Genomic DNA, 13,803 nt, shown 5'->3' with positions numbered 1-13,803 from the left:
CCGGGCGCTCCTCCCTCGGCGGGCGGGGCGCCGGTAGCGGCAGTGGGAGCGGGGCCATGGCCGGGCCTGAGGCCGCGGGTGCTGCTGCCGCCGCTGAGGGGAGCGAAGCCGGGAATGGCGGCTACGACGGGAAGTGCGTGTTCTGCAGGATCGCCCGCCGGGAGGAGCCGGGCACGGCGCTGCTCCCCTGCGAGGTGGGTGAGGGGCGCCCGCCCTCCTTCCCCGCTCCCTCACGGGAGGGCCCCAGGCTGGGCGGGGGCGCGGCGGCTCTGAGGGCCCCCAGCTCCTGCATGGACGGAGCGGGCGAACATCGCTCGGAGGGAAAGCACCGTGCCTTTCCTAAGTGCTGGCACAGCAGCCGGAAGCCTCAGAGCTGGCTCCGAGGAATCCTGACTGCGGAAGGTCAGCAGCGGACGCGCACCGTGCTTGGAGGCTGCCTCCAAAAAACCCTCAGCTTTTGATGCTAGTCGCGTCAGCTATGACTTTTGGTATCGCATCGATATGGGGAATATGGACATTATTACCTTCTCTGTGCCAGTGTCCTCATCCTAATCAATTTTAAAACGTTTGCATCCTTTTTTAGGATGAAGACCTTGCTTGCTTTAGAGATATAAAACCTGGCGCCCCCCACCACTACCTGGTGGTGCCCGTGAAGCACATGGGAAACTGCAAAACACTGAAGTCAGAGCACATACCTCTAGGTAAGGCTGCAAGTGTGTGCTTAACCTAATGGAAAATCGTTTTTTCCCTGCCTGAAATAGGGGGCTGTCAAGTAAATTACAACTTTGGACACCATTTGTAGACATGGAAATAGCTGGTAGTGAGTGCAGATAGGGACTCACTCTTTCTGGGAACTTCTGTGTGCTGATCTAGAATGGCACTATTTTTTTGTGCAGTTCTGGAAAAACATTGAAGTTTGCATGGAGTATAGATGCCTCTGCACTTTGCTGGAAGTACAGCTTTATTTTTAAAGCATTTATGTGCTGCTTCATTGCATTTTCTTAGATATGCAGATGCAGTTCTAAAAGCTTACAGAAGACTTTTATAAAGTGTACTTTCAGATGAGTGCTGCATTATTTGTCAGGAAAAAAGGGAGGGACAGATGAAAAAGAGAAATGATGTTTCAATTAACTTAAAAAAATTCTGAAGAAGTAATATTGCAGTGTTGAAGCCATTATTTATTGTTGCTAGGCTTATTTTGGGGGTTTTTTCCCTTAAAAAAATCTGCCCTGGAATTTGTTTCACAAGACAGGGCTAGCTAAGTGTATTGAGTAACAGAAGAAACTGAAGCCATGCATTAATTCTACCTTAGGGAAATTTATAGGTGATGCAAGAAAAGAGTTGCATTTTACAAATCTCGCATCAATTTATTTCTCTTGTAAATATAGGGTGGTTTTCTCCAGAAAAAAAAAACCAAAAACTTCTGTATGTGTTTGGCTTCAAGGCAATTCCTCTGACTTCTGCATTGAGTTTTTGTATTGGGGTTACTGTATTGTTCAGTGATAATGAAACTGTGTGCTAGTAATAACAAAGACTGACAATGTTATTTTAATTTAAATTTATGTACCATCTCTGAAATGATCTCCAGGCTTCACAGGACTTGGAGATCAAAGTCCTGTAGCTGTGTAGAGATATAACACTGGAATTAGTGTAAAGTCATCATTCTGGCCAATCAGTACTTGTTGAGTTTTTTAATAAGGGTGTGGTGATAGCATTGCTTTGGCCAAAGTTCTTGTAATAATATCACACTGGAAAACATTGCAGGTGTGGAAGTTGGTATCAGTGGCAATTTTCAAGTAAATCATTGCACACACTCTCTTGATTGTCTTTTGTTTGACTAGGAGTAGTTACAGTGTTTATATTTTGAAAAACCCATGTCTGTGACCTGAATGTAGATTAGTCTGTTAATATTCTGAAGAATACCTTTTTAAAATAAAATTTATTGGTGTTTTAATAGTGAAGAGAATGATGGAAGTTGGAAAAGCTGTTCTCCAGAAGAATAATTTTAATGACTTGAATGATGTAAGGTACGTAATAGAAACCTTCCTCTTTCTATTGAGTGTGTTTTGTATTTTTCAGAATGTTACTTTAGATATGGTGGCAGAACCTGCACTGTGATTTATGGAAGAAATCAGATCTACATTTCACTTATTGCATGAATTGTCAATTAAAATCTGCTGGCATTGAATATAAACTTTTTTTTTCTGATGGAGTTCTGGCACAAATTGGGTTCCACCTCTGAGATTCTTTCTTGAACACATCTTGGAGTAGGGAGGGCACTTCAAACAACCTAGAAGAGATTGTGTCATTATGTACTGCAAATATTCTCTAAATCCTAGATGCCAGAAGAGAGGTAAACTTTGGCCTGTTGAAGCAGGGCACTACACTGTGTTTCAGTCATACCAGAATTCATTGGATTTTGGTGCTGGACACACCAGTTTAATGCCCTTGATAGCTGAAACAAACTGTAACATAATTTAAGCATGAATAGAAATAGGGAGCCAGCTCTTCATTGATAGTTGGCTTTCCAGCTGAAAACTAGATAGGATACCTTTAAAACACTTTTTTCTTTTAACTCCTTCTTTTAAAAATGTGTCTTAAATACAGAGATGTGATGGAGGAGATTTATGAACTTTTGAAGAGCTTTTTGTGGTATAAAGAAAGGGCATGTTTTTGTTCTTGCTTCTGTGTACAACAAAAATGTGGTGAGTTGTTAGCCCTGTGGATCATGTTAAATAAATAACCTGTGATGTTCCACCTCTTCCTGAATTAACTACTATCTTGTACTTCTTTTCCTCTTCTGAAGAATGGGTTTTCACTGGCCTCCATTCTGCTCAATAGCCCACTTGCATCTTCACGTCCTGGCCCCAGCCAGTCAGATGGGGTTCTTATCCAGGCTCTACTACAGAATCAATTCCTACTGGTTCATCACGGTAAGTGTAATGCAGATGAGCTTTGCTATAGGTTTTCAATTGTGAGCTGAAAATGCCATGTCTTTCTAACCTTTTAGCTGTGTCCAAAAATTTTTTGACTAATTATTTTTGTTGTTACTTCTCAGTTATGTATATTTTGTATAAAAGTAAAGGTAACAACCTTAATGTTTATGCTTATTAAGGGGAGTGGAGTGCTAATAACTAACAGCACTATTGTACTAAACAGTACTTCTGGATCTTAGCTGAAGCTCAGGCTCTGTGATGTGCTGCTGTGGATGATTTGCAAATATTTGGGGTTTAATAGAAAAGGCTATATTCAAACGAGATGGACTGTTCTGCACATAACCTGGTTAATCCCATGTATGTGAAAACACATCCACCCAAAGACTGCATTTATCACTTCATGTGTTTTTTCTCATCTTGTCATGTTTAGACTAAACCTAGTGCCTGCTTTACAAAAGGATTGTTTGTACTGATTTATGTCAGTAGAGATTAGCAATGAGACTGAACTGACACTGACTAAAGCACTTTGAAAATCTCTCTCTAGAGATCTAAACCTCACTCTCACTGCTTTGATTCAGCAAAGCACCTGTCCTTGCAGGGCAGCTGCAGTATCCTGGTATCATTGCACATCCCCAGATCAAGGTTGCTGAAATAAGAATAATAAAAAAAGAATTTTCTCATCTAAAGAATATAGACAGCTTCTTACTTGAAGAGAAGAAACATGGCTTCTTCACAGTGTGGCACCTTGCAGAAGTTCACTCCTAGCTCAAATAAAGCAGATGTGTCTGCTGTGTTATTGAGCATCTTACCAATATTTGTCCTTCAAATACATATGCTTGATATCTTGCCAGTTCAGGCAGATGTGTACTAAGTCTGCTTATCAAGAATGGATGCACTTTAGTATCTTGCCCTGCTGTCAGGTTGGAAAATGTTCTTGGGTTGGTGGTGGTTTTATTTTCTTTTTTTTTTTTTTTAATTATAATGTCTTGTATGTGGTACCTGTTTAAGAATGCAAAACAGGATTCAGATAATATAATTTTCAGTTGCTGCATGCTTTATGTAGATTTATTTGTAAATAAACTGCAGTAATTACTGAAGTCCTCTTGAGTGGCTCCTCCCTGAAGTAGCTGATTGCATTTTTACCATCTGCATTTAAAATATGCCAAACTTGAACTTTTCAGCTTTTACTGTAGTTCCTTTGGAGATCTTAATAAAGCATCAAGCACTAGATCAAATTAAAAGATGAATTCAAAAGCATGGCAAAGAAAAAATCAGAGGCTGACAGTAAACTGATCTGTTTCAGATGTGCCCTGCCCCTGTTAGCCTCCATGTGCCCAATCTGTCCTGCTTGTTGGCAGACTTCCACCTGCCCTGAGCTTTCCTGAGGGCTCTGTGAGCTGGTGCTGTTACATGTACAAAATACAGCTGTCCCAGTTCCGCCCATGATGCATAAATAGTCATGTATGATGACAAAAGTATGTGTTGGTGCAGTGATGTGACCAAAGAACAAGGTAGTAGCTCATGACAGGAGCCACACACATGAATGTCCTCCATCCCTCAGCAGCATTCGTGGCTGGTGGCACAGCTGGGTGGGTGATGAGAGGTTGCAACATGCTGTTCTGGAGCGACTCACAGAGAATCCCAGGCCTTACCACTTGGATGTTCCAAGCACTGTTGTCTTCTGAGGTCTCTGAAATCATGGTGCTTTAACAGATCTGCTGTGCATGTGCTCAAACCTGGCCTCCATAGGTTGTTTCCTCTTTGATCACCTCATGAGTGTTTGGTGGAAACTCTGAGTTGGCTGTTGAAAGGAATTGTTGTATTCTGCTTCTCCTGTACACTTTATCTGTAAAAGTGGAAGGCAAATGCTCTGTTAATGTCACTATTTTTAAAATGGAATTTTTGGTAAACCAAAGGTCCATGGTATAATTAATGTATTGCTTTCTCTCTTTCATAGGCTGAACAACTGATCGAGAGACTGCAAACTGAAAATGCTGCCAGCTGAAAGCTTGTGTTATCAGCCAGTTTGGTCTTTGAGCTCTGATTTAAGGTTGCACAGTTTGATGATGCCAATAATATCCCAGGATAAAAAAAGCTTTAGTTCCTTATGAGGAAATACATACAGAATTTGTAGCTGCTAACTTCATTCTTCCATTTGGATATGTCAGTCCATATACTTCCTTGGCAATAGCGTGATATATTTTAGTTGTAATTTTATATTTGTATAGATACATAAAACACACACACATGCACACAGGCAGAGAAGTCTTCCTACTAAAAGGCAGTGTAGGAGCAGAATGTATTGCAACCACGGGAACTAGTTACAACTAACAGCATGTGAATGGTACCAGAAGGGAGTATTTGTTGCGGAATCAAGCTTTCATTTTCAAGATGCATTGTTCTGGGATTGCAGGTAACATTTCAAACATTTGTTCCCACCTGCATTTGTGTGATGTGTTACTATGCCTAGTGATAAGTAGGTACATTGCTGAAAGTACTGACTTTCTGGTGCTAAACCACTTCAATGTTACCTGACTTGTTTGCAGCACAGTGCATGTGCCCAAAATGTGATAATGCTGTATAACTAGAATATAGTTTATTTGTAAATAGACCTAAAGATATTTTTTCCCCTCTTATGTGCATAATGTTTGAAATTAGTTACTGTATGTTTACCAAGAATGTGAAGAGTTCAGAAGAACAGATTTAATATACTGCTCTTCTGCGTGGCACTAGATAGAAAAGTCCAGATTTCCTGATCTTATTCTTACTGGAAGTCCCTTGCAGATTATTAATGCCTTGGCCAAATTTGGATTCTAAATGAAGTCATAGGAGAAGCTGGTCTGAAATGCAGTGTGTGTGTGTGTATGTGTGTGGTTTGTGGCTCTTACATAAGAGCAATGTGATTTGACTTTGGGACAGCAGGGACTCAGCCCAAAATTGGAATATGCCAAGTTGCTTAAGGAACCTGCTGAACAGTTGCCTTTGCTGCATGACTCTAATCAGGAATGCTAGCACTTGTTTTTCAGTACCATAATAAGGCAGACTGTTTGGCAAGCTAAAACTCCAGAACACATGGAGTGGATTTTCTTTGTTCACAGAGCTTGTCCTGGTGCCGATCTAACCAAGTGCCCTCGCCTGATGCATTCAGATGCAGCTGAGGTGAGAACATCTGTTGCACCTGCAAGCTTCCCTGAACATAATATTCTGTGTGTTCCGTGGATCCAGCACCTGTTGCCTTAGTGATACAATGTGTTGTAATATTTTTACAGTACTTGGGAGAGTCCACACCCTTCTGAAGAGCTGCATTTTCTACCTGGCAGAGTTTACACCTCTCTGTCTGTAAGACGTTCTTCCTAATGTCTTGTCATTCTTTTTATTGGGCACTGCATGTCATTTGCAGCCCTTTAGGGTTTAAATTTTTTACATTTGGTTGGAAAAGTGTGACTTAAAGCCACTGAACTTTGACTGTGCAATAGATGAAAAAGTCTGAGCTGACTCCTAACTTAGTGAAATACCTGAATATTAAGGATTTTCAAGAGTTAATACTGTGTGTGTTTTCTGATCTGTAATTAACTTATGTAACTGTACTAAATATGTAATGTAATATTTAAAATATCAACATGACCTGTTGCCAAAAAGGATTAATAAATGCTAATCTTGGGATGATTTTCCAGTGCAGTGGAATAGTTCACTGTGAGGGTTGACCCTAGATAGCTGTTTGCTCACTCTTCATCCCTTAACCCAGTGGGTTATGAACCCAGAACAAAATGAAAAAACTCATGGATTGAGATAAAGATAGTTTAATATGTGAAGGAAAGAGGAAGAAGAAAATAAAGGTAATCATTCAAGACCTCCCACAGTCATGCCAGTAGCCATGGCCCCCCACCCCTCCCTCCAAAAAGAAAGCCCTCTCTTCAGCTTTTATTCCAGATATTCTATGTAGTGCAATATACCTGCTGGCCAGTCTGTGTCAGGTGTGCAGGTTGTGCTCTCTCCAAGCTTTTTGCCCACTGGGAGGGCAGAGCAGGAGAAAGAAGGCCCTGACATTGTACACACACTGCTCAGCAATCACCAGAACTGCTGGGACACTTCCAGTCACACCCAAAACCTGGGATGCTCTGAGGGAAGTTACCTCCATCCCAGCTAGACTCTGTATGTTGCCAAATGTATATGAAAGCACAAAGGCCAACTTTTATATCTTTGTAGAAGGGCCCCACTAATGACAAGACTGGAAAGGTAAAAATCTGGGTATAATGTCACTTCCAGTGTTTTGCTGATGAAAAAGATGGGGAAAACCTGTGTTCCCTGATAGCAACAGACAGGCCTCAGAACAGCTGAAATAGCAAAGCATTAAACAGAAGCACACCAATTACTGAGAGGAATGCTCAGCCTCTCATTAGTGTTTTTCAGCACAGAACTGTGGTCTGGTTTCCTTCTGCACTGACAAGCATTCTTGGACTCTGCAGATAATTTTTTTAATTAGGTGAAGAAATACTTTCTGAAAAGCCTAACCTAATACTTCCATTGTGTTTCTGAATTACTGGCTAGCTCCTGGAAGAGACAGAGTGCAGATTCTATTAACTTTGTCACTGTCTTCTATAGAAGCTTTTAGTAATTTTAAAACTTCAGAAATCATCTGCAGAGCTTTCTAAGGAGCAAAGATCGATAAGAAGCATGGACTCAGAAACTCTTACTCTCCAAGAGTCTGGAGAAGCAAAGGAAAGTTGTTTAGCCACTGCTGCTTGCTCTGTTCTTTGATCCAGTATTAGCAGTCTTGAGAAAAGCTGCTTTTTTGACCTCATGTTTAGGAATGACAAAGCTTTATTTGTACTGTTTTGCTCAATTGTTTTACGTAAACTCCCAACCTAACACGAACCCAGAGAATAATACTGAAATTATGCTGAGTGATGCTTAAATTATACTGAAAGGATGAAACAAGTGTACATAAAATACTGTTAAAAATAAGAGGAAATTGTGCTTAAATTGGTCATAACTCCTCAGACTATTCCAAAGTCTTTTTAAGTGTGAGTTGTAAATAAAAGTAGGAGAACGGGAACAAACCAGGGAAAATTGTATTTGAAATTTGAGAAACTTGTAAACAATAAAATGCTGCATAAAAACTCTTGTCATTTCAAACTAATGTGCAACATTTATTAAAATGGTGACAGTGCCTTCAGTGTTTGACAAAACAAACCACAGATAATCGCTATATGATAAACACTCTAAAACAGATGCAGGCTTTAAGTGGAAGGAGAGGGAAGACCACTGAGGTAATCTGTCACAAAGTGAAATTTAGGAGAGATTTAAACAGCTGAAAGATGCTTAGTAGGGCAAGAACACCTTTTAAAAGGTTGGGGTTTACTTACTACTCCAAATAATCTGCAATACTGAAACCCCTCACATGCTACAATTTTTGCAAAAATAATTTAATAAGCTCTGTTCCGTTTACTCTAATGGGAACCTGCTTAAAAAAAAAAAGTTGCATGTTGAAAAGTTTAAATTTTCATCTGTAGATGTTAATCTAATCACAGATGATGCATATTTTTTTAAAACTTGTAGCTAAACTGAGTCACGTGCATTAGATATGAGCATTCATGACTATACAGGCTTCAGGAGTAATTTTTTATTCTAGAGTGTACCAGTGGGCAAGCTGACCAGTTCTATTATTTATCTTTTAGTCTTTTTTTTTTTTTAATACTGGCTATTGTTGGAAGCACAAGACTGGATTTGTCAACTTGTGTGCTGAGCCAGTTTGGCAGCTCGGTGTTTATAATCATTCCATGGGCACACAGAAAGATTTCAGTCACACTTTCCAGAATGCTCATCTAAAGCTGGCAGGTTGGAAACATGGCTTTGTAACTATTTTAAAAAAAAAAATCCCTCTATAAATAATAGTTTTGTTACATAGTAATCCTTGGTTCTATTAACAATATAATAATAGAGCAAGCTTTTTTAGTTGCTCACAAATTAGGTAAAACCATGTCATTAAGGGTTTTCTCTGCTTCTGTTTTGATCGGAGGTGTACTTGGTGTCTGTAGATGTGCTCAAGTATCTACCACTTACATGGCAGTGACAGTCTAGATTGCTGATATTTAACTATTTGAGCCAGCCTTAATTAAAATCCAGTAAATTTATGTGAGCTGGACTTGCATCTTACAGTGCTCAGCCTACATACTGCCTCACGTGTGTGTCTTGCAATGAATTATTTGTACAGTGTCCAGCAATGTATTTTTTTTCCTGATAGTGCCATCCTGTTAGTCAGCTGGTGACACTCGAAGTACCTGGTGCTGCTTCCTGCAAGTTATGAACTAACAGCATAGTGGAACTGAGTGGATTTCAGAACTGTTAGAATTAAGCAAAACTCATTCCATATCTGCACTATAAAAAGCTCAATTTGTCTTGAAATCTGAGTGCATGTAAAGACTTCCTCTAACGGGAGCTGAAATACCGTGAGGTGTGCTCATGTCATTTGGCAAGAAATGCTTTTCCAAAAAGAACAAAGCATTTTAAATATGTTGAGATCAAAAACTACATGTCTTCTTTTTCAGCTGCAAGATGTAGGTCTATTTAGAAAGAAGCAGTAGGTTTGAAACCTAAGGGAGCACACAATATTGCCCGGTGCAGCATGTATTTCCCCTTTTCCAACGTGGTAAAATTATGTGGTGATTAAAACCCATTCTCTACCTACATTTGACTGCCCTGTTCCCCAGATATACTTATTTCAGCACATTAATTTACTCCTTTTTTTTTCCTCTCTTTTCATTGTCCTTTCACCAGAAAGAAAAAGAAGGCAGGCTAAAAATGAAATCCTCAGCCAAAGACTTAGTTTGGTGCAAATCCCCACTGGATGAAAACATCAAAACAAAACCCCATTCTTTTAGGCTTTTTGCAATAGAAGTTCTTTTATATAAATAGCATATAATTACACATCACTTTTATAAAGTTCCTAATTTAAATTAAATTGTAATATGCTTTTGATGCAAGACAGTATCTTACTTTAAAGACCCATCAAATATTGTAGTTAACACCACACAAAAGCTTCCGTTTGCACTGCTAAAAACCAGAACTTTAGATTTCTAATTATATAGCTTTATTGGTGGGAACTATTGTAAATACAGCTCCTGATTATTTTTCATAGCACTATGACAGTACCAATCCTTTATTTTTCTTTCTGAAGAGCTCACAACTGTGCTCTGAAAGCAGGTAAATGAGGTATGGGACTGTGCTGCTATGCTTTCATTTATGCATGTGGCACTACAGTATCTCTACCCTCCTCTTGTAAAAAACATTGCTATATTTTGATGAAAGAAAAGCTTTTTATTTCTTTAGGAAAGCGCAGGTGCTCCAATACAGAGTTTCTGTTGACTTTTGCATCTTTACACAGTGGTACTCTACCTTCTATGAAGGGGTATTGCTGAATTCGCCCAAAAAGGCTTCAGAGCTTTGTGGACCTCTTCTCAAGCATTAGAAGAACAGAAAAGGTAAAAATGGTGTGAGATAGGAAACAAAAAGAACAAGAGACACAGAAGGTTTGGAGAAGACATAATTGTAAGATTAGACTATTGAATACCAGAACTAATGCAACTGTCCAAAATCCAAGCAAGATGCAACTAATTTAGGAACCATCAAGTATCCTTGCTGTGGTATTTTTGCAAGTTTGTGAATTTCCATCTCCTTCATGAAAATAACTTCCATTTATTCAGTTTAACCATGTGAGATTGAACCTAAACTTTTGCTATATACCAGGCTCATTGTTTGAAGAAGTGCATGAATTCCCACAAGAGTTTTCAATTCCATGTTTTACAAATCCCATTCTCCCATGCAGTCAGTATTTCACAACCTGCAGGAATTAGTGTTGTAGGATAGCAAGTTAGTAATTTATACTTTCAGTAACCTAAAAGCAGTGGGCCAGCAGAGTTATTTGAAGAGCACTCATATACTTGGTAGTAGATGGTAAGGATATCCAAAGTCAGTGTGATGGAGTAGTTCATAATCTGCGATTTCTGTCCAAATCTCTACCGTTTTTACAAAAACGTGCTTTATCCTTCTCACCCATTTCCTCTCCTGCTTGTGTCCCAGTAGGTAGCTGAGCCGAAATTCTGTAACCAAAACCTGTGAAGATGGTATCTAGATGCATTTTTCTAAATGGAACCATGCAGCAAAGTTCATTCCAGGACAAAGCCTTACTGTAGTAAGGTGATGACCACATCATCGTCTTTTCCTTGCCAAAGCATTTCACCTTCAAAATGAACCAGACCGTGTTTTCTGGCTCTTAACAATATTCCCACTACTTTATTGGAAATAGTCACATATGTCTCAAACAGCTGCCCGAATGTCACACTCACGTGTCCATCTTCTCCCACCTCTCCAGTTCTTCTGATGATCAAGCACAGCTCTTCTACTTCCTTCCCCACGTGTGAGTGAGCATCTTTCCCTCTCTGCTCTGTCCGAGACCCTTCAGGGGGTCTCCCATAGGTAGGGTCTCCTCTGTGAGAATGTGCAGGTTTAGACGCAAGCCTGTCGTCGCTGCTGAACGGATTCTTCCTCTGATACTCAATGTGATCCTCTGCCCAGGTCTGCCAACTTTTCCTCAGGTCACCCACTGCACTGGTAGCTTTAGCACTCTGGCCTTTATCTCCTTCCATTTCTGAAAATGTTTTATGGCACTCAAGCAGGAAAGGAATCGGTGACTGGCTGTAGCTGTGGTTCCTTCGTGCACTATCAGCTGTGAAGGAAACACAACCTATCAGCCTGGTGTTTTTTGGCAGCGATTTGCCCGGGGGAGAGGCGAGGCTGCTGAAAAAGAGGTTAAATATCTGAAGATTTTAAATCCATTCACAATTCTACAGCAGCGAAGAAAGTAAAACTGATTCAGGTGAAATCCAGAAGTAACTCAGGAACACGGGGCAGTAAATCATGCTTGCGATGTTACACGGCGCTCCCTCCACCGGTCCCGCAGTTACCGGGCAAGCCCCGCAGCCCCCGTGCAGCACACACGGCAGTACTCACTCTTCTCGCAATGACGCCTTCCCAAGAACTTTATCCAGGTACTCGGCAGCCCCTGAGACTTCCCAAACAATCTGATGCAGTGCTGGCTGAGCTGCGGAGAGAGCAAACCATTGCCGAGCGGCAGCAGCGGCACACCAACCCATGCACAGGGGTGGGAAGCCTCTCTCCTGCCGGAACGCTGATTAAAGGTGGACACACTCACGCCGTGCCGACAAGGCTCCCTCACACTGTGGAAGTTATTGCGCACAGAAGATATTATCTGCAGCCGAAACGCCAATACGTGGAGGGAGCAGGGGTATTTTCCTCATCAGGCACTGCAAGGAGAAGTAAAAGCCCAGTTAGAGAGCGCGTCTCTGTCTGCAACACCCTATTTAGTGCGGAAGACAAAGGCAGAATAGATTGTTCTCCCTTAAAAGGCTGCTGTGCTGCACGGCCATGTCTGCCGGCTGCAGCCCGCGGGCAGGCAGAGCTGGCACCTCTGCGTGGTGCCCACCGCCTGCGGCACTCCACGAGCTTGGCTTATGGACTGTCCGCGCAGGACGTGGTTATTCTGCTGAATTAGGGACAGACCTCTATATCCCTGCAGAGATACAAGTGTGCTATAGCCACGTCTTTGCTGGCTCGTATCGTTCACCTGTTGAAATATGCAAGCCGGAGTTTCCAGGTAGCACATAAGTAGAGCTGATATTTTTACCGGCATTTGAAGTTAAAACACAGGATTAGTGCTGGATTTTCTACGGGGGAATGGACAGAAATGCAAATTCTGAACAGTTTAACAGCTGAATTACAGATTGGGTATTTCTGTATTTGGAAACGGTTGTTTTAAAAGTAGGATTTCATGGGCATTTGCCCACATACATATGTCGGTGCTGTTGCACATGAGCCCATGAGCAGGGACAGGATTCCTTAAATTCCCCAGCAGAACCTCCAGGTCAGTCAAGAACTGCTTGTGTTGCCTCTGGGTCTAGAAGAGTGCACGAGGTGAGTGAAGAGTGGCAAAACGATCGCCAGAGAAGGGAATTGGGAATGATAAGCAACAGCACACTTGAAATAATGGCTTTTCATTCACGGCCTCTCACTTTCAAATTGAAATTCGTGATTGTTGTATATTACCATTGTTATATATATATATATATATTTTTTATTTTTTTTTTGTGAGAGGAAAGTGGTTAATTCTAGGTTCCTGGATAAATTTCAAGTTCAGTAATTACACTTTGTGTATATAAAATTCCCCTGAAGGCTAAAAAGTGTAAATTTTCTTCCTCTCCCTTCCTAGAAGGGTTACGTAATGTTTTTAAGATGACTCCTCACATCCACACTAACAAACTGCTTGATTCTCCTCAGTGGCATTACAGGAATGTATGCTCTGTTTCCAAACACAGCATCTGAAAAGCATTTTGTTTTTATGTCAGAATCAAATACTCTGTAAATCTTACTTAGTAACTTACATTCACTTTCAAAGTAAGTAGAGCAACCTGTAGACACTGCCAGAGATTTTTCACGGATCTTCAAATCAAAAGCAAGAAAAAACCAGGGCTTTTGTTAAAGTCTTCTGTAGGAAACAGTATCAGTGAAAAACAGGTATTGACCTTGTGAGAACAGACAGCAATGCCCCGAAGGTAAAGCAGTGCAGATAAAGTAAGCAAAAGGCAGTTTCAAAGAGATTAAGCTTAAAAATAATACCAGCAGCCCCTTCTAAGGAGTTTCTAAAATGGATGCAATACAGCTAAGAAATTTAAAGTGAGACAGACTGGAAAAATAAAAGCAGACTTCTTCCACTAAAGCTCTCTCAGCAATTCCAAGATTTTGTAAGCAATCTCAGGCTCGCAGGGCTTCTCAGCAGTTCAGCTGGCTCTCG

General features: G+C 40.8%; 1 protein-coding gene across 4 annotated transcripts; it reads left to right on the top strand.

Moving 5' to 3' along the window:
• The first annotated feature begins 29 nt into the window (after window positions 1-29).
• HINT3 (histidine triad nucleotide binding protein 3) lies at window positions 30-6,614 on the top strand. Of its 4 annotated transcripts, XR_004496416.1 has the most exons (7): window positions 30-194; window positions 584-701; window positions 1,958-2,027; window positions 2,807-2,933; window positions 4,894-5,349; window positions 6,035-6,095; window positions 6,206-6,614. XR_004496416.1 is itself a non-coding variant. In XM_015621876.2 (5 exons), exons 1-5 carry the CDS (start codon window positions 57-59, stop codon window positions 4,939-4,941), a joined length of 501 nt encoding a protein of 166 aa, XP_015477362.1. In that variant the 5' UTR covers window positions 30-56; the 3' UTR covers window positions 4,942-6,614. The 4 variants fall into 4 exon arrangements, 1 of the variants encoding a protein (XP_015477362.1); XR_004496414.1 differs by having other exon boundaries at window positions 6,035-6,614; XR_004496415.1 differs by having other exon boundaries at window positions 4,894-6,095.
• Window positions 6,615-13,803: the final 7,189 nt, after the last annotated feature.

This window comes from Parus major, chromosome 3 (assembly GCF_001522545.3).
Source record: "Parus major isolate Abel chromosome 3, Parus_major1.1, whole genome shotgun sequence".
NCBI lineage: Eukaryota > Metazoa > Chordata > Aves > Passeriformes > Paridae > Parus > Parus major.
This window is presented reverse-complemented; position numbering and strand designations above follow the sequence as displayed.